The sequence below is a fragment of the Numenius arquata genome, chromosome 1 (genome assembly GCF_964106895.1).
Source record: "Numenius arquata chromosome 1, bNumArq3.hap1.1, whole genome shotgun sequence".
In the NCBI taxonomy this organism is placed as follows: domain Eukaryota; kingdom Metazoa; phylum Chordata; class Aves; order Charadriiformes; family Scolopacidae; genus Numenius; species Numenius arquata.
Window position 1 is genome coordinate 107,094,732 of NC_133576.1, and position 25,951 is coordinate 107,120,682.

The following is a 25,951-nucleotide window of genomic DNA, read 5'->3' on the forward strand; positions in this document are numbered from 1 at the left end:
TCGCCGTGCTCACTGCCCCCGCCCCGGCCCGCCCCAGCGGCGCGGCGCGGCTGGCGGCGAGCGGTGGGGACCGGCGCGGCGCGGCGGTGCTGCTGGAGAAGCGGCGATGTGAGTGCCCGGGGGCCGGGAGGGAACGCGAGCTGCGCCGTCCACGCGTGAACTACCCCCCCCGGCACCTGCGAGCCGGGGCCGCGGGCGGGCAGGGCCGGCAACGCGGGGTGGGGGTGGCCTGGCCGGGCCCCGCTGCCTGTAGGCTGTGGGGGCGGCCTCGGGCAGCCGGGCTGGGGCTGTGCCCTGGCTGGGGCCGGCGACCCCCGTCTCGCTGGCCGAGTTATTTCCCTCTCGCTCCGGTCCCTTTGCTCCCGTCCGTCCTGCTCCCCCCTCCCGGTTGTTTGTTTCTGTTGTGCTTTCGGCCCCTTATCTCTGCCGGACAGCTTCGCCTCCCGCTCCGTGGGGACTCCGCGACCCGAGCGGTGCGGGGGAGGGCGGCTGTGTCCCTCCCGGCCCCCTCACACCGCCGCCTCCTGTGGGGCCTCCGGGCCTGGGTGAAGCGTGTGTGGAAAAAGCCGCTGCGCTTTGGTTTTGCTGGCCCTCGCGACCTCCTTTAAGTTTTTAATGAGAAAGTTTGTATTAGTACTTGACTCCCGGGAGGTGGAGGGTGGGGGGGTGTTGGGGTGGTAAAAATCCAAGCTTTGGTCTTTATGATGTGAGAATGTCATATGAATGGCATTTCCTCATTTCTGTTACTTTTCAAGATATCCTAACTAACCTGCTGAAAAAAAAAAAAAAGTAAGAAACCTGAACCTGACCAAAATTACCTTTAGAGATCTTTTTTGGGGGAAGCATTTGATGGTTTGGTTGTGTCAGCCTGTCTTGCAGACTGGTACTTCATACAGCAGTGTTCTTAATTTTAGTTCTTGCTAAAATTATACCTGAGGAGTTTCTTGACCCAGTTTATGTTGCTGGTTTTTTTCCTCTCTCTTCTAATTCTTATCGTATTCTTCCTGACGTAGCCCATATCCTTCTTCTGCATCTACAGTAGCAGACCTCTGCTCTCAGTAGATATCCCTGACTTCAGATACTTAACTTTTGAAGGCTGACTCAGGCTTTAGGTTCCTTCTATAAGGAAGAAATACACACCTATGGAGTTCAATTTTCTTCTCAGATGCCTATTTAGGATAGAAAGAGCGGCGTTCAGGAGATGACAGTCTCCATCTATTGAGATAGACAACTTAGACAACTTGATATCTCACTTTTTAGACAACTGAAGTTAGGGGAGATGAGCTCTGTTGGAGCTCCATACGTGTAGAAGGCTGTCTGCCCTGATATTCTTGTGCATTCTTGTATATTGTTAAAAATATTTGTAGCATTACCTTTCAAGTTACATAATTTACAATTTAGAAAAGAGATCTGAAAAAGCAGACCCATGCAAATGATCTTCAGCATCAATATAGGTCAGACTGAGCAGCTTCTGCAGACTCTGCTCTCCACTCAAATTGTCTTGCAGGTTATTATGATTTGTGTGTTGTTCAGAGGGGGCTAATACAGTAACAAAAAAGAAGCAGCCGCTGGGGTTGTAAATTAGAATTTACAAAAGGATTGCAAAAAACATAATTGGCTTGAAGGCCAGAAAAACTAAACCACTCACAGAACTGCTCTGTTTCATGTGGATGAAACTTCCATCCAGTACTACTCTGTAGGAGCCCACATACAGATGTGTATTCTGTGATATATTAGAAGGCCAACAAGCTATGGTTAGGTAGGACAGCCCCATGTACTCAGTGTGTCAGGGATGCTGTTTTCTTGAGTCTTTATTTTTAAATACCTTCTTTTTTTTTTAAATAAAAATTAAGGGTATGTATCTAAGAAGAGTTTTGGGTGTAGGATTAGTGCATTATGAATGAATGAGGTTGCTATGAATTATTTAGGAGCATGGGCTGTTAGGGCCATGGCACCAGGACCTACTGTGTGGTACAAGAAAACCTTTTCCTTTTAGGTCTTCATCCCTGCGGATTTTAGCATTGCATTCTTAGGTCTTACCAATGCTGGGATATTTGAATTAGAATTAGCTGATCTGGAATGAATTCCCATGAGGAGGAGGATCTATTGTGAAATATATGTGATTTTTTTTTCTTTCGTTCTTCCTACTTCTTTCCGTTACAGAACTGTTATTTTTCTTTAGAAGTACACAGTATTCCTAAATAGAATTTATTAGTATTTCTGAATACTGTCCTGTTGAGTGGCTGTTATAGAACAGCCATAATAGCTAATCTGAATTCATTCCATTCTGTAGTCAGGAACTCGGATCTTACTCGGAAGTTACTTACTTCACACGCCTGTATTCAAGAATGTGATGCACACGCAGGCTGTTCAGTGCTCAAACCTGCAGAGAGCTGGAAGTTACTAACTTTGTGTAAAGTCTTCAGAGGTTGTAGATATTAAAAACAAAGAAGACTGCTGAGCATGTGTATGGTGTTCCCCCCCCCCCCCAAAGGCTTATAATTTAGACAGATATATCCCTAATACAACACCCTCAGCATCTCTGCCAAGTTTCATGTCTGGTGTTTTAGAACAGAGCTATTCAAAGCAAGTGCTTCCAGATTTTGTTTACATGGCCAAATTATTTTTTTTCTTGTGTTCAGAACCACCTGAAACAGTTGTTTCTTTGTGTTTTTTTTTTTTTTTTTTCCCATTTTTTTTCCTCCCCCTTTCAATTTCAGCCAGTATATGGTAGGAACAAAAACCTCCAGCCCAGTCTCAAAGTAAAGTTTGGCAACGCTGTCTCAGCTGAAGATAGCTTTTTTATGAGGGTTTCTTAAGCTTCCCTATATAAGGAAACCTGACTGCTCCACCTGTTAAAACATTAATAATACTGGAAGTTGTGAGGAGAAGCAGCTCGCAGGTTGATGGTTTAGCGCCCTGGACCCCAATACTGCTGAAGTTATTCTGCAAGTGATTTTCTGAATATTGTCAACACAACCTGTTGCCTTGGTGAGCTCCCAAACGCGTGGTTCACGTGCAGTAGGAGTGCATAACCCAGTCATTGCAGCATAAACAGCATGGTTCTCATGGGTCAAGAAATAAATGATGCAAAGTAAAAAACCCTGACTTTTGGAGTTTTCTTTCTGTGTTTAAACGTTTTTGTATCTTTTGAGATGGCAAATGTGGCAGGCACTGTTAATACAAAGTTGCTATTTGTGCTTCCCCATCTTCCCACTTCCTCTGAAGTTTTAAATGAATTTCAGAAATCTGAAAATGGTTTCAAGATTGTTGCTACTTGTTTGCAGCAAAGAGTTTGTCATTTCATTAAAGTTTCAAGTAAACAGTTTGATGTTCACTCCCTCTTTTTCCTTCCTTCCCTTTTAGTCCTCGGAACTGTTACACGTTCTGTTTCTGGGTGGTTTGACCAGCAGAAGTTGAAAGAAAGTCAGTGTTCTTTAGGAGACACGCATTTCTTGCAAGTTAGTACAGGATTTCCAGCTGTGGCTGAAAGTTTACAGCAGTTTGTCCAGAAGTTGTCCAGTATCTGTATCGGTGCTGCTCTGGTCCCTGTGTGCCAGGTGGCAGGTTGCCAAGCTGACTTGCTCAGCCAGCTCTGGAAAATCGGGCTCCGAGTGGACTTTGTCAGGACCCTTCTCGGGAGGTAGAGCTTCACAGTAAAACTTGCCCACCTCTCAGGGTTGTATGGACCACCAAGCTCCTGTTTGGATAGCCACACCTGGGTAGATGTGTACAGAGCTGAAGTCTCGACCTTGCAAACCTGGACAAGCCAGACTTGATGCACTCTGGGCTGTCTCTTCGTTTTAGCACAAGGGAGAAAGATTGTTATGGTGGTGATGGCTAGCTGGTCAGCTTACTGGTCCTTAGCTGGTTGGCCCAGCTGTAAAGCTGAAAACAAGAATCAATCTTAACTTTACTGATGTAAGCGCTGGCAGACGATAAGGAGTCTTAAAAGCTGTACTGTTTTGACTTCAATGAATTTTTAAAATAACTCTATTTCCCTTAATTTGTACACAATTATTCAAGTATAAAGGGCTTCTGTATCACTTTAACAGCACCTCCTCTCAGGCCTGTGTTTGGCAGATTAATAAAATAGTTACATATTTAACCATTGTCGTCGATCTGGATTAACTTTCAGGTTTGTGACCAGAGCTTGTGAAGCACTTGTAGCATCTCACTGAAGTTTGGTCTCGCTTCGGTTGCTGCTTCTTTCCAAATACTCCTCTTTGCTTTGCTCTCATTGCAGCACCCTTGGTTCATTGCAGGGTCCATCGTTGTTACCATGGCAGATGTTATTCGCTGGATATTTCAGCTGAGCTTACTCTTTTATTGAGTGTTATGAACTCAAGTGGAAAATCTTCAAGAGAATTACTCCGCATATAACACTACTCATGCTCATAAGTCACAGAATTGGGACCGTAATTTATGCAATTCATTAATCACATAATGCAGGATTTAAGGTCACCAGGATATTGTGTCTTCTACACAGAGTACCATTTACGTTTATTTTATATGTGACACCAGAGAGCCAGCTCCAGTCTTTATCAAAACCAATAAGAGATGAAGACAAAAGGCTTCTGTGGTCAATACCTGGACTTGTATTTAAGCCCCAGGTGTGCCCTCAGGCTCCAGCACGATTACTCTCCAGGTCGCTACAGAGCTTTGTGACAGATATGGTGTCCAGTAGTGCTTAGGAAAGAAATGGGTGGAAAATATAGCTGTGAAAATACAGCTCGTCACACTCTCGGGTCTTGACTTTTGGTGGGTGCAGCTGGACAGTCTTAATTTTAGCACTTATACTTGATTCCGTTGAAGAGAGAGACAGGCCTGTTAGGTTAAACTTGGAAATACACAGATGTTTTCGCACCTCCGAAAAACGCAGTGAGGCTCTTTGACAATTTCTGTGTTTTCTGGCAGAACTGGTCCATTGCCTTAGAAAGGTTAACCCAGCTTTTAGCTGGAAATTTGTCTTAGATGATGTCGAAGGATTTAGAGACAATTTAGGAGCTATAGCTCAAATAGGAAGAAGGGCCTTGAGATATTTCTGAGCTCTCCCTCCCACTCAGCTGGTTTTCCAGCCAGTGTTCGATTTCCCAGGCTTTGGCCCTAAGACGTTTTGATATATAAATCTCAAAAGCCTTTTAATTAAATGTGTGACTAAGTAATCACCCAGTTTTAAAGTACACCATTTAGGGATGAATGGATTTCTGTTTAAATCAGGGGAAGCCCAGCTGCTTCTTTCTAGCTTTCCAGAAAATTGCTTGAAAAGCTGCGCATTGCTAACACACTGTTGCTTATAGGTTGATGTATTTTTGCAGAGGATATCCTTTGTACTTAACACTTCAAAATAATTGTAGCCTCTTAGAAATTGTATTTTTACATTAAGCACTGGTAAGGGAGTGTATTTTGATATCTCCTTAAATTTTGAAGAGCTGAACCGATCAAGTCTGTTTCTTTCACAAAAGATTTGTTTGCAGGTATCATAAGGTTTGAGGGTGCTATCGTTCTGCCTGGAAAAGGTTTTGTGTTTATTGAATAAAAATGTCAGGAAGTATTTTAAGTATTTTCCTTGAACTCTGGACATTGATCTTCAGATGGAAGGCAGAGATACGTTTTTTGGACTGATCTTTTTTAATGTTCTCAGTGTAATCTTGAATTGGTTTTGGTTTTGCCCCTCCTCCTTTTTCATTTTAACTTAAAAACATAAAAGTCTGTTGCTGGAATGTGTTCTGTTGAACCAAAGCACTGTATCTGTTGCTACAAGCCAATGAGAAATGGAATTATTTCTGCACAAGCTTCGTCTGGCATTAGAAAGTGGGTTTTGATGAAGAAACAGCCATTGGAGGGGTTGTTTGTTTTATGGTTAAATGCTTTTATTTACTAACTTTTGAGCTCTGAAGAGTTTTCCCCAAGTTTCCTCACACATATGCAACTTATCTAAATTGCATGGTTCAGAAATACTTACAGTTTTACTCGGAAACATCCAAACAATTTACTGCTGTGTCTGTGACCCCACAGGTCAGAATCTGTTCTAGGATTCCCCGCAGTAGCTCATATTGTCCAGAACTGCACCTTTGTGCTGCTCAGCTCACTGCGTACAGTATCCCAAGTAGACTTCAACATTAAATCTAAAGTTTTACACTTAAAAACGTTTATTGTATGCATTTTTAATGAAAAATAGTGCAAGTTGCACTTTTCTGACAGTTTTTTGTTTAATTAGGCTATCTAGAGCTGCTTGTTTATCTCTAGCTTGCCTTGTCTTGTGTTTCTGGTTCTTACAGCATCGCCTCCATTGTAAAAAATTTGCAGTCTTCAAGGGTCAGATGGGCACAGTCCCAATTCTGAGCTGTGCTTTACAGGGGGCAGTAGTCAATATAGCTACTCTTGTTGGCTCCCCATACTTTGTTTAAAAAAAACCCAACAAAACAACAACAACAAAAAAAAAAAAAAGAAAAAAGAAAACCAAACCGTTAGCACTCAGTCACCAAAGAAGACTAAATTTAGTTTCTGAAGCTATGTATATTTATATATATATAAACCTATGGCTGTGATTATTGTTTCAGATTATACATCATCTTTTTTTTCTCTCCCCAGGGCCGATTACTGGAAATCTCAGCCAAAAAAATTCTGCGATTACTGCAAGTGCTGGATAGCAGACAACAGACCTGTACGATGGTCTACCGTACAATGTCAATGATTCTGAAAGACTAGGAATTTGAATTACAGGCTTTTAACCATCCTTCTGATATGATTCTCTTGATGCATGAAATTTGTGGTTTTAAAATGCCTCTGTAATACTGGTGATATTTAAAATGTATTACATTGAGAGCCAGATACTGCATACAAGATGGTTTGTGCTGTTCTACTTGGCAGTACAGATAAGAACTGAAATATCTGACCCTGCTTTTTCTTCGGCTTCTGTAACTTAACATTTGATCTGTCTTGAAACTTTGTCCATGCCTGTTCCTAACTTTTGCATGCGAGTAGAAAGCAAAACCTGGCATATGTGCTGTGTATATCTGGTAGGCCTGGTACAGCCAGCGCTGTAAGCGTTTAAAGCAGGTTTCTTTCATTTCACACAGCCCACAGAAACGTTACTGGGTTACAGAAAGGTGTTTCTGACTTGCAGATGCCTTTTGCACACTGCTAGACCCATTGGTTTCTCACTTATCTAAGTTCTGCATTCCTGACTCAATGCCAGGGGTACTCCTGGAGCTGAGCTTCATCTGGATTACAGTTAGATACCTGTAGTTCAGAATGACAATCGTGAGCTAATTGGTTTAGGTTTCTTCTTGTAGTCAGTGAAGAGAAATACATGCTAAAGGCGGAGGATTTGGCTAACATATCTCATTTAACTGTCTTTAAATTTAGAGATGAATCATCCCCTGGATGTGCATCTTCTGCACATCGGTTTGTGCAAAGAAATTCTAGGGTTCCTAGGTCAGGCTGAACACCTAAATGAGCTCAGATACTTTTTGTGAGAACCACATGAGGACCGCTGTCGTACCTGTAGAGCTTCTGAACTCCTTCCAGTTTAGTTCCTACTGGCTCCAGTCCTTCTGGCAGCTTTTTGGCTTGCAGACTGTTCTGTTTTCCTTAGTTACCCAGGTCTCCCACCTTGCCTTTTCCTCTCTCACATTTGTGGACCTGCAGACAATTTTAAGTTCATGGGATATTTGTGGAGCATAGCATAAGCTAATTAAGAAGCAAAGCTAATATTTGGAACTTTAAAAAAGCCATATGGTTTTTAAAAGTCTGCATGAAAATAAAGAGAGTAAAAAAAATTATCAAGGGATGATACTTGGAAGGATAGCACAGAGAGGGAGCCCAGATTACCTGTTACTTGTCTGTAATCTGCGTGCTGAAGAGTACTGTTTGAAAAGTTTTAAATCTAATAAATACAGACTATGAAATTTTATGATACCATTTTGTAGTGTTACTGATTTTTCATAATTTCTATGTTGAGTATTTCTCAGTGTTCCTGAATTCTTATATCCATCTTACAGTGTTTGCTGTAAGTGTTTTCAGAACAGGTTACATTTAGGCTTGTTCAACTTAGTTTAGTCTAACTAAATTTTAATTAACTATGTTAAAATTGTGTAATACATATTATTTTTCTTGGGTTTTTTCTCGCTTTTAAGAGCATTGATTTTCATGAAAGAGGAAAGAATCATAAAGAAAATGTGGCAAAAAGAATTAGTGAGGTAACTCAAATATCTTATTTGCACAAATACTTATTTTTAATCTCTTTCCTTATCAGACTTGTTTTATTTATTCTTTTTGGGTTTTTTGTTTTGTTTTAGATTAAAAAGAAAAGCTTGGAAAAAGCAAAAGAAGAAGAAAACATGTCAAAAGAATTTGCAGCAATGGAGGAGGCTGCAATGAAAGCATATCAAGAGGACATGAAAAGGCTTGGAATTAAGCCAGGTAGTTCATATAGCTGCCAAAGGATTAAAGGCAGAATTGAAAGAATATTGAGTAGGAATGTATTTTCTTAAATTAGGTTTTAGGAACACGAGAGCAGGCCTCCAGGACTGTGTTTGCTCATTAAAAAAAAAACCCCAAAAACCAAACAAAAAAAACTAAACAAAAAAACCCAAACCAACAAGGAGTCTGCAAATTGCCAGTAGTAGAAGTTGCAGTACAGAATGTTTTTAGCTACAGTGTCCTCTGGTCCATGGAACAATCCGATTTCGAGTAGAAAAATTAAACAATGCGGTAACAAAAAATAGGCTGTAGTTGGTGCTTTGAAGCAGCAGTGCAGCTTCCCTTAGTTAATTATATGTTTGATTTTTGCCAATTGGAGACAAAAGTTTCTATTGAGTAGGAGAGGTTGGATTCCCACTGGTGTCAAACGGTGGAGACAAGAATCTCCTGCTCAGCTTGCAGTTCTGCAAGTGCCTTTGTTCCGTCCATGTGAAGACCTATTATCCTTCAAGAAGAGTTTGTAGTTTCAAGCTCCTGGGGAAGCTATCTTTTTCATAACTTATTTAGTTTCTTTTTTGTTGTTGTTTAGTTAAAGTTCATTGATCCTTATGGTTTTTCTCTTTATGTTGCTCATCTTTTGATATTTTGACTTTCTTATGACACGACAGTATCGCTATCATGCAAGATTCTTTGAATATAATCTTTTAAGCTTACCTGCCATGAATGTAATACTGATGAGTGAAAGTACTCACAAGAACGACATTTCCTATTTGCTGTTCCTCAAGAGTGACTAACATTTAAGCTCAGATTATTACTCTTTTTTTAACAGAGAGTATTATTTTCTTTAAGATGAGGTAGGTCCCAGTTCGACACAGAATAAACCACAGAGTAACACAGTGGAAACTAAAGAAAAGAAAGAAAAGAAAGAGAAGAAGGAAAAGAAGGAAAAGAAAGAAAAGAAAAAAAAGACACCTCAGGACACCTCAAAAACTGAAACAAAGGAGTGGGTGCAAGGATTTTCTCCTGAAGGCTATACATATTACTACAACACAAAAACAGGAGGTAAAAACTAGTGAGAAGCAAATGCAAATATAGTTACTGGATATAAATGAGAAAAGACTACCTGCATTTCTTTACTCTTCTGCTCTCTCAGTAGTGAGCTAATTAATATGTGAGCAATTTGATGGAGTTTTGATATTACATCCACGGCTTAAGCATCTAGAACTTCAGACTGGTTTCGCTGTTTGTTAATAATGTGAGAATGCAGTAATTCCAGTTTTTCAAAAAGTTTAGCCTTGCAGAGGTTAAGTATACAAAAGACAGCTGTGTTCTTCCTAAAGAAGCTTTCTTATCAGGAATGTGAAGTAAATGAGAGTAAGTAAATGAGAGCTGTTATGGATTGCTGCTTGATTGTTTCTTTCCACATTTACAGGATTTATCTGACTGACTTCTGTTGAGGAGCTATGTGTTACGATCTACTTTAGAGCATAAAAGCAACCTTCTTTTAATTAGACTTAATGAGACTGTTACAGACTGTTTTCTATTCCAGTGAGGTATATCTATATTACTTGTTTGTATGTGTGCACACAACAGTGTCGTACCCTTTCGACCTGTTTTTTCTAAATATTATTAAACTCAAACAGGATTGAATGCTGGGTGAAACGTGTTTTTGCTTTTTTAGAATCACAGTGGGAGAAGCCTAAAGGATTCCAAGGCAACTCTCAAAACTCACAAACGGTAATCGAATACTGTTATTCGTACTTTTTTTTTTTTGTCCTTGTAAACACTTATCAGAAATAAGCTAGGCGGTTCGCAAGTCTTCTGATTGCAGAAGGTAAATTGTTTGCTCTTAGTAAACTTAGGAAAACATAATTTGACTATACAGAATGTTTTAAGATATACTTGATGAAAACTCAGATTTTGCTATACAAACCTTTGTTGGCTAATTTGTTTATCAAGGGAAGAGAAGTGATAGTGGCGGTTGTATTTTTACAGAATATGGTTTTTTGATGCTTCAGCCCCATACAATTGAAAGCTTTTGGGAAATTCTGAATAAGTTCTGTTCAACTTTTTGTGAATGAAAAGGAATTAAAAAAAAAATTAAAACTTACACATTTGAAGTAGTTAAGAGTCCTTTATTTTAGGAAACATTGAAATTGCATTGTCAGATAGTAAAAAAAAAAAAATTGCCTTTTTTTTGTGTTTACTTTAGGATACAGTGATGTGATAGTTTGTCTTTTTGGAAACTATGTGCAGGCAACCTTTTAGAATATTACTTATTTTCCTTATTTAAGGCATCAGAAAACTTGCCAAATAGTCTAAAGAAAGAAAGATTTCTTATTACTATTAATGGGCTTACTGACACTTACTACTCCAGGATTTTTGTGCTTCACATTAAAAGTAGGATTTTTACAACACTCCTGTGAAGTGATGTTACGGTTCCCCATTTTCAAGATAGGTGTCGTAAGTACGGTATGATTTACAGTCAGCATTGTTTGTTAATGTTGGTTTTATGTTAGAGATCAAAAAACCCTGTTTTTTTCAGAGCACTTGACATTCTGTAGCTCTATAGTGTTGCATCTGAGAAGGTAGCTTACGCTTGGTACTGGGTTACTTCCAGTCAGAGGTTATAATGGTTATAATTGTGTATATTTTTAGGCGATTGAATCAATTCAAAAAATGTATATCAAGTTTTGTCTGAATGCCATCTCCTGTTAAGGCAGTGTTTTATCTCAAAAATGCAGGCTTTTTCCATCCAGTGTTCATTTCCAAGAGACCGCACACTTCGTGTCAGAGCTGCCCATCACATGCTACTCTGGCTTTCTGATTCCTTTATCCTGTGGTTTTGCACAACTTGTTAACCAGGACTTCAAGAACTTTTATCTTTTCAGCCAAGGCCTAGCTTTGCAATATTTATAAGCCAGTCTTACTGTAGCCTTCCGCTGGAAGAGGTGGTCCTGTGACTAATCTTGTATGGTCCTTGCTGCATCTTTGCCCTGACAGTGAACTTGTTTAGGGAATGAAGATATCAGAGTTTAGTTTAGTGCTTTGTAGGCTCATGTCCTTGCATCAGCTCTCGGGGTAATCAGAGAAATGCTGGCGCAGGGAGAGCAGACGGAGGAGAGAAGGAGCTGCCGTCTTGGCAACAATCTGAAGTTAGCTCATCTCAGCTGTATCATAAACACGCACCTTCAGCCTCGGATATCTCGCTAATACCACATGGCTGTATTTTGCCATTCCTCCCTCGCCCTCCTTGGTGACTTTGTGGTGTCTTGAGTTATTTTCGCTATTGCTAAAAACAAGCATTTGATTGCTCCCTTATTTAGTCTGAGCTAAAGATACTGGGAACATTCCAGATCTCTAACAAGGACTCACACTGCCCAGAAATTAAAGGGCATGCTTGCAATATGTAGTGCAAGTGAGATTCACAGGCCCTCCTTGTTTTACAGCACGTTACCTTGCTGCTTAGACTTTGTAGTGAAAGAACAGTATAATGAAAAGGCATGTAGAAGGCTACCTAGAACTTCAGTTAGATTGACGTCGTGCATGTTAGCATTTGTGTAGTAAGATACTCGCTGTGCCTCATGTCAAATATCTGCTGAAAACCTCTAAGAACCAGGCCTAAAATGTTCAGGATCTAACTCTTAACAAAAAGAGTAGGTTGTACTTAAGACTAGTCTTTTGTCCTCTTTTGACTTACAAAAAATAAGTTTTCCTTTTGTTGAAACTAGCACACTGAAACTTCTGAGACAAAACCTTGAGGAAACTTGCTCACTGACAGCTTTCTTGCTTTTTGCTCTCTGAACCTACTGATATTATTTTTCTATTTCATATATACCTTTCTACAGAGCAGGTGCGAGAACATCAACTCCTGATTTTGTTGTGTTTTTAAAAAAACCCACAGTTTTAATAGAATATTAAGCAAATGTAGAGGTATGTGTGTGCAGAAGCCTATCTGGGGGTGTGTGTATATGTGTACACACAGACATTTATTATTGCAAGTGTCACGTATAGTGAAGCTGCGTAGAAGTTCTGCCCTGTAGAGGGGAAGGGGCGGTATTAATACTTAAGGAGCAGTGAAGTAGTGTACGTGTAAGTGTTGATGGAAATCAAGTTCTTAAGGAAAATGCTAAGCCAGGTGTAATGACTGATTATCTAGCTGTGGCTGATCCTGCAAAACATCTTTATTTTAATTACACATCCACAGAGACATACCAGCAACTTCTGCCACATTTCATATTAATTAGTAGGGAAAACCAGTGCTTTGCTGAAATTGGTGCTTTACTAAATAAGTAAATTAATGGCATGTAAAGTTCGCTTCTTCAGTATTTTTGGTGAAGATCTATTTTGGAATAAATTTTAGAAGTTTTGGTTTTGTTTGCTTATGTTTAATTTGTGATAGCATTTATTGGTACTGTTTTTCTGTAGCCTGCACAAAACCCTGAGTTTTCCAGAGAAATTTTTTCTTGGTCTCCACTTAAGACAACGACAAAACTGGGAAATGTTAACTTCAGGTGTGAATACTTTGGGAAATAAAAAAAGTGGCCTTTAGCGACTTTTATCATCATTTGAACTGTATGGCAACCTTTACTATACTGCCTTATACTAATTATCCACTGTTTGAACAAAATTGTCTATGTGTATTTGTAGTACATTCAGTCAAGCAATCTCGAATATTTGAGTCAAAGGGAATACTTTCTAAAAACTTTAGGGGTTCAAGCTTTAAAACGGTAAAATTATCCTGAACAAAAAAATCCTCAAGGGTTGAATTGTCTTAGAAGCAATGCGTTGGCTGATCCTTAAAACTCTCTTTTTTAATTAGCTCCTATGTCTTTTTCTCAGGGAGCAGAGTGGGTAGAAGGTGTCACTGAAGATGGTCATACCTATTACTATAACACACAAACAGGAGGTAAGGAGAGCTGGTTTTCCAGTTAAACTCTGTTTCAGAAGAGAGGGGTTTCAGAGCAGCAAATTATTATTTATTTTTCAAATAACTGCATTTTAAGGCCATTGCTAAGTTTTGTATTTTTCAAGCTGTTGCCTTAGTTGAAGTATACTTGTTGCTTAAGTCAATGCTGGCTTTATAGCTGTATTGTCAGTGTGTGTGCATTTGTGCTTCATAGGTTTTTTAGACATTCAACTTATAACTCTAAAATATGGGTTCTTTTCCACATATATATTGAAATTATTGTTTGGGAACCAGAAAGGGCAGGATTTTATATTTTTTTTTGACAGGTATGTAGAACTGAATAAGAATATCCTAAACTTTTCCTCTTGCTGGCATAGCATTGAGAAGAGAGTCCAGAATCTTACCTCCTACTTCTTTTCCCCATTTTTTTCCCTACATGGGGAACTTCGTAGTTACTCCCTCAAAACAAGCATCTGTTTTCTAAATCTGTTTGAATCGTTTTAAGGTCAATGATGCCTCTCTGGAGAGCACATGATTTTATGCAGGCTATGAGTTTTCCTGCTGCTGTTGGATATCAAGTGGCGTTCCTGATGATGCCAAGAATGGGAAAAAAACAAACCCAAAAACCTTTCAGTTTTTCAGCTCCACTCCCCTGCTCAAATGATTTGCAATTTTTTTATTTTTTTTTTTTTTTTGGAAAGGGAAATGAGATGCTGGTTATTTTTAAACATTGCCTTCTAAGTTCAGATACATTTTATGCCTTTGGTTGTATTGCTTTTTAAAGTTCTTCACGGACACATGAAACTTGTGAAGAATGGTTTTGTAGCCATTGTATTTGGTAAAATTTTGACTTGTGATATTTTAAAGCGATTCCTTACTTTTATATAGCTGTAAGTATCTTGGAAATGCTTGAAAATTACTTGTCAGTTTTGTTAACGCTAATCCCATCCTCTGAAGACAAGACAAAGTGTTAGCCGAGGGGACTGATCCCAGTGTCTCATCTCAAGTATATAACTTAGGAGGCTGGTATCTATAGGCTTAGCTCCTGCTATAAGTCACGCTTTGGGAGGCCGCACCTGACTCCACTGGCTGTATGTGACACCCGGGAAAATTAACTTCCCCAGTTACTGGTCTAAAGCTACATGGCAGCAGTGCCCTTAAGAGACTGTTCATTCAAAGCCACTGATTGCCAGTTTCTTCCAGCTTTACCTCTTCAAGATACATCTAGAAGCATACCTGTTAAATGTTGCTTTCAGTTAGGGATTTCTTTGGAAATAGATAAAATAATTGGAAAAATAGTTTTATTACATTTGAAAGCTTCAATAAAATTATAGATTGAAAGTTGGTGTACTTTTGCCTTACTGTTACTAAAAGCAGTTTTGACATCATTGAATCAACTTTTACTTAAATATTTCCTCTCGATATATTTGCTGGAATACTATATTCTCATTGAAAATGAGGTCATATCCTTTAATATCTTTTCAGGATAATGTTTTTATTTCCTTTTTTACTTGACAGCTCTTTAATTAGAGACCTAATGTTACCAAGCCAAGTAGTACAGGGAAGGGGTTTATCTGCCCGGAGAGCTGAGGCTCACAGTCAGCATTCCTTACCTTATCCTTTCTTTGTAATCAATGGGCAACTCAAATCAAATAGGCACCTCGAGAGGGCAATTTGTTTGTCCTGTGTTAGGATGAGAGGGACCACAGTCTTGTGGACCACAGTTTGCCATGCATGATGTTTTTCTTAAACAAGCTTTATCAACAGTGAACTCAGCTGTCATGACAGTATCTCTGCTGGGAAGTGAAATGTTATCTTTTTGATTATGTTTATTAAAACAAACATGCCTAACAAAGGCAAAGGCCTTGTGCTGAATTATTTGCTGTATTTTTGCATAAGGCAGCATTGCTTCTGAAAGGTAATGTTGTCAAAGCAAGAACAGATCAGAATTAGAAACATAAATAATGTGGTTATCCAAATATCTCGGGCAGTATCCACGTGGGAGAAACCGGCTGGTTTTGTTTCATCTTCAAAACGTGACAAGCATTCCGAAGAGCTCGCAGAAACAGATTCCAAAGCATCTGAATCGGACTCAGAAGACAGTGAAAACGAAGCACAGAGTTCAGAAAGAAATTTCAAGGTAAGTTCTCTCTTCAGATTTATTTTACCTACAGTATTGATTTTCTAGTATAAGATGATGTATCTTTTATCTCCTGTGATAGGCAGTACTCGTTGTAATGAAGTTAAACGGTATGACTGAAATCAGAAGTTTGCACTTGTTCGAATAGTAAAACGAATCTTTATTCAATTATTTGGCCCATTAGTGTCACTGTTCCAGAACAGAAAGCACGATCTTTCCTTCTGCCCACCAGAAGTAGACTGAATTCTGCCAGAAATATGATGTTCTCTGAGAAAGGTCACTCATCTCTCTGAAATAATCCACAAAATGATTTGGATTTCAGTGTGAGCATATGACTTCTAACCTTCTTGGTACATGTGGCTGCCAAGAGACCTTCAGGGAATGCCTCTGACTGAAAATATATGGTTGTAGTTTCCTTATTAATTGAGAAAAACGTGGGCAGCACACAGTACAAAAGCTGTATCAATTACATATTTTTGTCTTCAGATTCAAAACTTAAGATGAAGGGTGTGATTATGGCTCTGGTTAGGTCAGATGTTTTTTCTGAAACTGGTAGTTCAGAACAGCAGAGACAGTTTAAATATCAAATAGACAGGTATTAATTCTAAAATACATATATTTGTATCACTGTGTATCATTATAAACTACTAGGTATTAGCTGTAAAGGGTGTGTATCTGCATGCACCGAAAGCTTTATGTGAATTTTGTCTCTTTTTTTTTTTTAAACATGATAAGCTTTGTTTTAAATAAGTTTGTGTTGGCTACTCCTTGCTAACTTCAGCCTTGATAGGTGGGATTTTCCAACTTTAACTTCTTGTAACATTTAAGATTTTTTTTCACCTCTGTATGTGATGAAAGCTCAAGGAGAAAAATTTAAGGATTTTATTACAATATGAGTTTATTGTTTCGAGTTACTCTTGGTTGAAAAGTATATAAAAGATGTAAAATAAAGCTACATTGTGTTTTTATTTAGGCATTTTTGCTTAAGGTGGGTTTTTTCCTCTTTAGAGGAAAGGAGATAATGGTGAAGAATCAGAGGAAGGGAAAAAGTCTTCCAAAGCTAAAAAGTTAAGTCCTTATGGGAAATGGCGAGAAGTTAAGTCAGAAGAAACAGCTGAGAAAGAGGAGAGTTCATCAGCTTCCCAAGAAAGCTCCGGTGATGCACCTAAGACCAACCCTTATGGAAAATGGAAACCGATTAAGCAAGAAGGAGAAGAAGAAGAAGAAGAACCAGGGTGAGGATCTTTTTACCATTGTTATTTTCATAATATTTGTTTCCAGAATACTTGTTTTCAGAGTTGAAGCTTTTTTTTCTGAATTCTGGAAGAATTAGCACAGCAGTGATTGGTAATGTAGCCAAAATACAATTATTTCTGCAGTGATTATTTTAAGTAATAGCTCTCCATGGCAGATAGTGGTCGTGTTTTGGTTTTAATGTAGAAGTTCACCACAAGTACGAAGTAAGTTAAAGTGATTTAAAGGATCATTGTCAACCATTATTTTTCTCATCCATCAGAGGCTGAGTATCAACTATTTAATGTAGTTACTCTAAGCTTACGTTCCTTAACATTGTCTCCTTCAACAGTCTCCTTCAGCTGCCTCAGGAGCTCTTTTTCAACTCTTCCAGCCTTGAAACAGCATGGGCAGCTTTCTCAGGGCCTCTCGCTTCCAGTCCAAATTACAGAATCACAGAATGGTATAGGGTAGGAAGGGACCTCTGGAGATCATCTAGTCCAACCCCCCTGCCAAAGCAGGTCCACCTAGAGCAGGTTGCACAGGAACTTGTCCGGGCGGGTTTTGAATGTCTCCAGAGAAGGAGACTCCACCACCTCTCTGGGCAGCCTATTCCAGTGCTCTGCCATCCTCAAAGTGACGAAGTTCCTCCTCATGTTTAGATGGAACTTCTTATGTTCAAGTTTGTGCCCGTTTCGTCTTGTCCTGTCAGTGCACCACTGAAAAAAGAAGACTGGCCCCATCCTCTTGACACCCACCCTTTAAGTATTTATAGGTGTTGATCAGATCCCCCCTCAGCCTTCTCTTCTCCAGACTAAAACGACCCAAGTCCCTCAGCCTTTCAAATTCTTTCAAATTCTGTTTCTTTCCGATGAGTAATTATGCTGGTCTAACTTTGCCCAGAGATCAAGATCTTCTAGGGACAGCAGCAACCTGATCTTGATCGTACTGGGTTAGCATTGCTTTTAATTCCTTTCCTGTGAGATCAGTAGTTGCTGACATAATGAGTATGCTTTTTTAAACTCCGAGCAATTTCTGCCGAAGCCTGGTACGTTTGGTTGAGTTATTGCCACAAGCAGTGAATTATTTCTCACGTTGTGGCATTGTACTGACTCTAAACTGTTCACTTGAAGGACACAGCCTAAAACGCACTTCACATTTTTTGTCTTTCACCCAGTATTGCAGTAAAAGATTTCTGTTGGAACTGTTTCTTATTCCCTAATTTCCCTCATTTCAAAACAAAGTTAAGCAAAACCAAACCAAAATCCACTACAACCTTTTCTGCTGTCACTATGGGTAAGTCCCGGAGGCTCTTAGAATGTGGTGGGAGACACTTTCTGTAATGACTTAAATACGGAGATGAAAGACAAAACGTGTAATCTAGTTATGCCAATTTTACATTTGGAAGCTGTCTCTCTCTCTCCCATGTCTAGCCGATGTACTCCAGATGTTTTCATGACATGCATCTGATCAGAAGGGGGGTTTTGTTTTGTTTTACTGCATAATGCCTGAGATGGCTCATTTCTTGTGAAGCACACTGTCTTTTATGGCCAGTTTCTTGTTACAGGGCCCTCTAGGAGTCTGGAAAAATTAGGTTTGGAAGAGTGAAATCAGTCTTTTCCCGCATACTGACCCCATTCTCCAGCACTATAGTTCTAAACTATTCAACAGATACACTGTGTGGACTAAATTAAGCACTGATACACTTCCTTGGAGATGGTAACATCACTTGATCAGTTCATGTAGCACCTCCTCTATTGGACCAGCTAACTGCACCTTGGCTCCAGAGCTGATATCTCACGGCTCTATTTTGGGTGCTTGAGCTGATCCATGTCTTTGTGGAAGCATAGGACCTGAAACTAGGTATAGTACACGAGCTGACATCAGGCTGGGTCTCAGTGGTACTGAAAGATTTCTTGCATGGATTGGCCAGGAGTACAATTATCTCTTTGCAGTGGTGTTATGCTGGTGAGATTCCTGATGGACTTGTGATTTAGATCATTTTCTGGGAACTATTCAGTTGTTCTCCATCGTTTGTTTGTGCCGCAGGTTATTCTTGTAGAGCACAGTGTTTTGCTGTTGACCTCTTAAAACCAACCGGTCATTTTTAGATGATGTCTCTGATTTGTTCAGATCAGTATTAGCAGTGCTTTTCTCCACCAGAGCTGCTTTTCCCAACTTGGGGTCATTGGCCGATTTTTTAAGTCTGTTCTCTGTTCTGTCATGCAGACTCTCAAGGACGGACACCTGCGAAAAACTATTCAATAGCATTTTGGCAGTGAAATACTGCTAATTAGGAAAAAGTTTTACACTGACAGCGTTATTAAACATTGGAATGGGCTGCCCAGGGAAGTGGTTGAGGCACCATCCCTGAAGGTATTTAAAAAAAGGGTTGACATAGAGCTTAGTGACATGGTTTAGTGATGTTTTTTATCAGAGTTAGGTTGATGGTTGGACAAAATGATCTTGAAGGTCCCTTCCAACTGAGACAATTTTATGATTCTATGATTCTAATTACTCACTGACTACTGACTTTCAACATCCTTAGATTTACACACTGAAGTCCCGTTGTCTTTTACAGGACTATTTACGTGATGAGTTCTTGGGCCATTGTATAAGCTCTGTAGCGAATGAGGTCTTAGTTTTTTACTTTTCATACCAGCCCACATAGAAGAAACAAAGAACATGTTTTTTTTTCTTGCTTCCTGTCGTGATGATGATCTTGGCTCAAAAACTGCATCTTGCTCAAAGCTGCTTTGACAATTAAATTTGGACATTTGACAATTAAATATGAGAGTTCTGCGTCCAGCTCTGGAGCCCTCAGCACAGGAAAGACATGGACTTGTTGGAGTGGGTCCAGAGGAGGGCCACAGAAATTATCAGAGGGCAGGAGCACCTTTCCTGTGAGGACAAACTGAGAGAGTTGGGGTTGTTCAGCCTGGAGAATCGACGGGAAACCTTGTTGTGGCCTTTCAGTACTTAAAGGCGGCTCATAGGAAAGAGGGGGACAAACTTTTTAGCAGTGCCTGTCGCGATAGCAAAAGGGGTAATTGTTTTAAACTAAAAGAGGGAAGATTTAGACTAGACAGAAGGAAGAAATCTTTTACAATGAGGGTGGTGAAACACTAGCGCAGGTTGCCCAGAGAGGTGGTAGATGCCTCATCCCTGCAAACATTCAAGGTCAGGTTGGACAGGGCTCTGAGCAACCTGATCTAGTTGAAGATGTCCCTGCTCATTGCAGGGGGGGTTGGACTAGATGATCTTTAAAGGTCCCTTCCAACCCAAACTGTTCTGTGATTCTGTGTTACTGTCTGCAGTACACCATGTTGTTTTCTCCATGTAGATCAACCGTTTTATATTTTCCTCTCTTTTCCCAGTGAAAAAGTGGACCTGGAGCTTCCTAGTACAGAGAGTGACAATCTTCCAGCACCAGTGCTAGATATTCCAGAAGATGCGACAGTGATATTTAAAGAGAAGACAGTCACTTCCCTTGGAGACATGACAGAAGGGGTGCCAACATTTAAGAAGAGGAAATTTGAAAATGGAAAATCTAGAAACTTAAGACAAAGACTAAGTGATCAGTAATAATTAACAAATCATTTAGATTGTGTTTAAGCTAGAGTGAATCAAAAGTTTAATATTTTAAACAGGCTTTTATAAAGAAAATGTTGGATAGAAATTAAGGATTTATAGATATTAAAACGTGTGAGTTGTAATATTTTTTTATTTTATTTTGATGTGATGGATTTTGGAATGGAAATTGGTGTTATATTACTTATGCAATATTGTAAATACATTTATTTTTTATTTTAACCATGCCATCTAAATTCAATTTGCTCTATGTATGCTATTTTAAATACATTGTGTAAGGTTTTTTACTCCTTTTCTAAGTATGGGAGAATGTGGTAATCCTTAATCTGGCAAAAATGATGCAGATCTTTTCTTTTTACAGAGGAAATGGATCAATGGAATGTACTAGAGAGTAAAATCATCCCCCAAGTTTGTTTATGTGGAGTAGTTTCCCAATTAATGAGTAAAAATATTGTGCTTACTAACCTTTAGCTAATCGCTTGCAAAAGAACAGGTGGTGAGGGTGCCAACATTTTAAATAGGCTATTTGAAAGCTGCTTTTAGAGGAGTTAGTCACATCGGTGCCGCTCATTTCAAGTAACGTTCTGAAAGAAATTGGTTGTGTCCGTGCGTGATAAATGTATTAAACCTCTGCAGAAGATTTAAACCTGATGAATCTTACTTTTTAGTAACAGCACCAGAGCCACCCCTGTTGGAGTAGATACTTCTGTGGTGTCTTCCTGTTGTATTTTGCTCTATTGCTGTCTCTACTTGAATTTTTCTTTCTTTTTCGCATCAAGTTTTCTTTTTTTGGTTTTGTTTTCTTTTTGTCTCTTTCCCTGTAAAAAAAAAAAAACAAAAAACAAAACCAAAAACAATTGCCTGATATTTTCAGGAAAAAAATATTCCAAAGGCCTGGCCCTGCTACAGCATCCAGCAGCCTTTTTGAGGCTGATGGGTTTTGTCTGTTGGTAAGAGAAGTGTGTTGAACAGTGTTCACTAAGCTGAGAGGGCCTAAGTCTATCGAAGCTTCATTTTTCTCAGTACCAAAGGAGAGGAAAACAAAAGATGGATAAGCAGAGCTGACGGCTGTAACTGTCCGAGATGGCTTGGACATTTTCTTAAGGATTGGAGGTTTGATTTCTTCACTTGGTGGGATTGGTCTGCGTTTAGCATCATCAAGATTCATTGCCTGCATAAGAATATGCTCATTGCTTCTCTAGGTATCAACAGCAGACCACAAGGTTCACATCATGAATCCATTAAAAAAACGTGTCTCCATTTCTAAAGCTCGCAGTGTTTTGTTCTGGAGAGCCTCAGTCAAAACCAGAGGGTGCAGCTGAGACAGTCGTCAAGAGTCCAGCTACAGCAAAATAGAGTCGGTAACTGCTGGGCTTCAACTTCATTGAGAAAATGTCTGTTCATCTGTCAGATCAGCGCAGAAAGGAGCACAAGGCAGGGAATCCGGCTCAGTGTGTATTACAAAGGAAGCTGAAGTCCTTTTCTCTCTTCTGTGACATTTTCTCTGTGTGTGGAAGAGAATTAAGTATTGTATTTAATCCCGTGTGTTTCTTTGGCTTCATCAGGGCCGTTGTATTATTGGTTCTGCTGTTTCTTTTGAGAAATGTGAAAGTTTCCTGTGGTATCTAGCCCTGGATTGTCATTTAGGGATGCAGGATACTCTCACAGCCATAGATGCAGGAATGTACGATATGTGCTCCGCATGAAAGACCTCGCGTGCAAGGCTAGAACAGAAATGTCCTTTCTACCGAGGAGAGGTTGCCAGGTTTCTTTTTGAAAAAGCAGATTTTTCAGGTTTTGCTCTTACGCTTATTTGAACATTGTTCCAGCAGCTACGAGCCTGCTCTGACTTGAAGACCCCGTGTGTTTGCTCCTAGTTTACACTCATTTCCTCCCAACTAACACAAGTATTGCCCTTCAACTAAGTAGCTTTTCTTCCTCTTCCTCTTGAATCCATCACGTCTTTCCTGGGTCACGTAAAGCGTCCTTGTGTGACAGGACCTCCAGTGCTCCACCAGCGCTTCTCTTCATCCATTCCAGCCTGAGTTTGCCTAGGCTCTGCGCTCAAGGAAGATTAAGGCCACGCGTGACGTCACTAATACTTCCTTAGCGTATTGGAAATAACTTCTGATACGTCCCTAAACCACATTTGCCTTTCACGTGACTGCATCGTGCTGTCTGCCGGGGGTGCCCTCTGATTTACCAGTACAACTGGCTCTTTCTGCTCCTTTGCCATGGCCAACTGCTGAGTTAACAGCTGATCACGCTTTCCTTTCAAGCACAAGTTTTTATGTCGTACAAATCTGGTTTGTACTGCTGTACTCATCCTGCTTCTGCTGCTCCCAGCCTAACGTACATTCATTTCTTTGTGATCTCTGTAAAACGACAGTATTGTTTATTAGTACGGCTTTATATAGTAGCATAAGGATTTTTTTGGTAGGCTCCACTTTTAATATCCTCTGATGAGGACATCTTTCCTCTTGTATTTTAATGAGCGCATCTTCCCTTAAAAGTGATTTGTCACATTGAAGCGGTCATAGGCAGTGATTTAAGATGCTCATAACTAAATTGCTCAAGCAGATGTTTAAAAATATCTGAAAGCCAGTGTTCGAAACTCGTTTCCTTGAGGAGCTGCTGTTCGTTGTAATGTCAACCAAAGATCGTTGTCAAGTACTGTGTTTAACAGACAGACCAAAACAAGTATTTACATTGGGAAAAAAGATGAAATGTTTTCTTGTTCACCAATAGTAGAGTTGCTTTAAATACCATTCGCTTGCTTTTGCTGATGTGACTTCTAAAGCCTGCATTTTATGAAGAAATCCAGCGCTTCGCTCCCCACTACCTTTGAGTATCAGTTTGAGGACAGACCAGTTTATTCTTTGTCCTTAAGTGTAAATTATAATAAGGGCCAGTTGAATCCAATTTGATCTATCCAAAGCTGCTGTTTAATTTTGCACCATGCTGTCATTCCGTTTCCTTATTGTGTATCTAAACCAAATATTTTCTCTTCTGTACCAAAATACGGTCTTGCGTGAGATTTAAGGCAGACGCTGCTTTTCCAGGACATCTGTTCCGCACAGACCTCTCTCCCTTCGGCGCTATCTCCCTGCAAAAATCTTCTGCCTTTGGAATTTGCCATAGGAATCCTCTAGGTATTACCACAGTTAGGCTCCTCGTCTGCTAATCCTTCCTTGGGCTGCGCTGGCTTTTGACAAAGGAATGTTCCTTTTCCTGTTGCAGAAGAAGAGTGTTTTCAGACAAAGAGTGTTTTGTTTTCTGCCATGCAGCGTGTTTTTATCTGCCCGCCTGCTTTCGTTGCAAGCTCCTTGAGCGAGGGCTACATCCTTGGTTTTACAGGTGGCCGTAGACGCTATTAGCCATATTAGAAGGTGAGTTGGAGAGAAAGGGGGAGTCATTGCCATTTCTGATGATGATTTCTTGTGTGTGATTTTTGAGCACGTCGATTCACTGCTCTGTATTTTTGTTTTGTTTATCTTTCACCTGTCTTCTCTGTTTAGAAAGAGCTTCGCGGTACAGGATGCTTATCTTTGGGGGGGGGTTGTTTTTACAGGAGGGCCTGCCTAAAGTTGGTGATGCTTTTAGAAGCAAATATATTGCATGTGCTAAAAAGGAAAATGATTTTGTTGGGCATTTGTTATGCCAGGAGCTGTGCAGAGACCTACTCAATTTGACTCAGGTTACAGAATAACCCTTGTTCCTATCTAGGCTAAGCCAAATTTTAACCCTTCCCCTGGGAATTTGTAGATTTAAATCCAGACTTTCCCAGTAGGGTAAAATCTGGTTTTTTGTTTGACCTTCGTAGACAAAATCTGTGCTGCAGCATCATCCAGTCTCAAAATTCAGATTTAGAAGGTGGGAGGGCTGGTCATGACATAGATCTCAGTCAAATTGATCAACCTGTGCATGGATAAAAACATTTTTCCTTCCCCCCCGCTGAAAAAAATATGTTATTTCAGTGCATGTTTTGGCATCTCAGAAAGGGAGTAAAAAACTATTTCATGCTGCTTGGTTTCCTTGATTTGCTTCTTGAGTTACACCTCCCCTTTTTAGTACTTTTCTTATTATTGGTGTTTTTCCTCAAACCGTCTTCCTCCAGCGTTCCTATATATGCAAATCTACGTATCACCCACCGCTGTGCTGCCTTTCCAGTGACCACCTTCACCTTATCCCCTGCTCTCCCGAGATCTTCGCAAAGCCTCACGTTGTCTAACGTCAGCCACCGTGTCTCCAGGTCCGGGCTGAGGCTGAGCCCTTTTGCTGCCTGTTTGCGTCCTGCCCCAGAGAAGTACAACTTCACCCATTTCCAAACAACATGCGAGCTATTTCGAGACTCGGCTACATGTGCTCTTGTGATTTTCTTGATGATTTGTTTTCCTGAGACGGATTTCGTTCCATTCCTCCTACGGGGTTTTGCGGCCCTTAAATCCTTTCGCTTGTTGGTACAAAAGCTGTCTGTGTACCTTCTGCTCCCTGCTGCCGCAACCCTTGGGATCTCTTTTGTCAGCCATATCTCTTCAGTCTCTCTTGTATCTACCTCTGAAGTCCTCTCACCTTCTACCCGCTAAATTATTTAACCTAGAAATCATGTTAACCCTTTGTGTGATTAACAAATCTACCTTTGTGCAACGTTTCGGGCTATCACTTGAATAAAAGTTCCTGTACAAAGCAAAAAGCGTTGCAAATAATAAGCTGGAAAAGGCTGAATTTGCCCAAGAGGATTCCCAGAGAATGTTGGCAAACGCAGATTTGATTTCTCTTGTAAAAACAGAAATAGCCCCCGTTAAAAACCAGCAGACGGCGTTACGCAGACCACGGGCTGAAGACAGTGGGTTTTAATGGCTTGTTTAACTGCAGATGCAGCGGGGAAGAGTGGGGTGATTGAAAAGCACTTGGTTTAGTTTATAAGTATTATCCGCAAAGTTAAAACCAGCTGGTTTCTCCTCAGTAGCTTCTCAGTTGCAATTACAAAATACTGCAAGCTCTTGAAGTGGAGTTTGTCTGAAAATACCGAATAAAGCTTTCATTTGAACAATCTCTATTACCGTTGTCCCATCTGTTCAAGGGTTTTAGGACAACCTGGGAGTTTTATGGGTGCATGTTCTGGTAAAAATGGGGCCCAGGGTAAATATAAAGCAAAATAGGTATGTAAACACGGAAATGCTTCTTGAAAGAAACACTTTTTTTTTGTGGTCACCAAAATAGTGTCTGGGTGCCTCCCAGCAGCGCATTAAGCAGTTACTGGAAATTGTTTTATTTTGTGCATCAATTATGAGTAACAAATGACCTGGGTTAAAATTGTTAAATTTTAAAACTCCCATCAGAGTTCAGGGGATGTTTGCTGTCGTTACTCTTTAGTGACATTCAGAATATCGCTGAAAATACAAACTTGCTGGTGGTAACGGATAGTGATTCAGTAGTCTTCAAAGATACACACTTTTAAAAGGTGGGCAATGCATGTAAATTATTTCATAACGTTTTTCTTTTACTGAAAAAAAATCTTACTGTCCATGTGATCTTTTGGCAACTTTTTTTCACAGAAAGTGAAAAAACTCTTCAGCTGTACTAAACAGCTAGAAAAACCTAAGTTAGGATCCAGGCGAACAGCTCCAGTAGATTAGATGAGGAAGTAT

At 39.9% G+C, this 25,951-nt stretch overlaps 1 protein-coding gene across 1 annotated transcript; it reads left to right on the forward strand.

Annotated features, from left to right (window-relative positions):
- The first annotated feature begins 31 nt into the window (after nt 1-31).
- On the forward strand, nt 32-25,355 carry WBP4 (WW domain binding protein 4). Its single transcript, XM_074166970.1, has 10 exons — nt 32-108; nt 6,595-6,667; nt 8,142-8,204; nt 8,304-8,427; nt 9,277-9,489; nt 10,109-10,164; nt 13,270-13,336; nt 15,328-15,476; nt 16,485-16,711; nt 20,087-25,355. Coding segments are annotated over exons 1-10 (1,182 nt in total). The 5' UTR covers nt 32-106; the 3' UTR covers nt 20,295-25,355.
- Nucleotides 25,356-25,951: the final 596 nt, after the last annotated feature.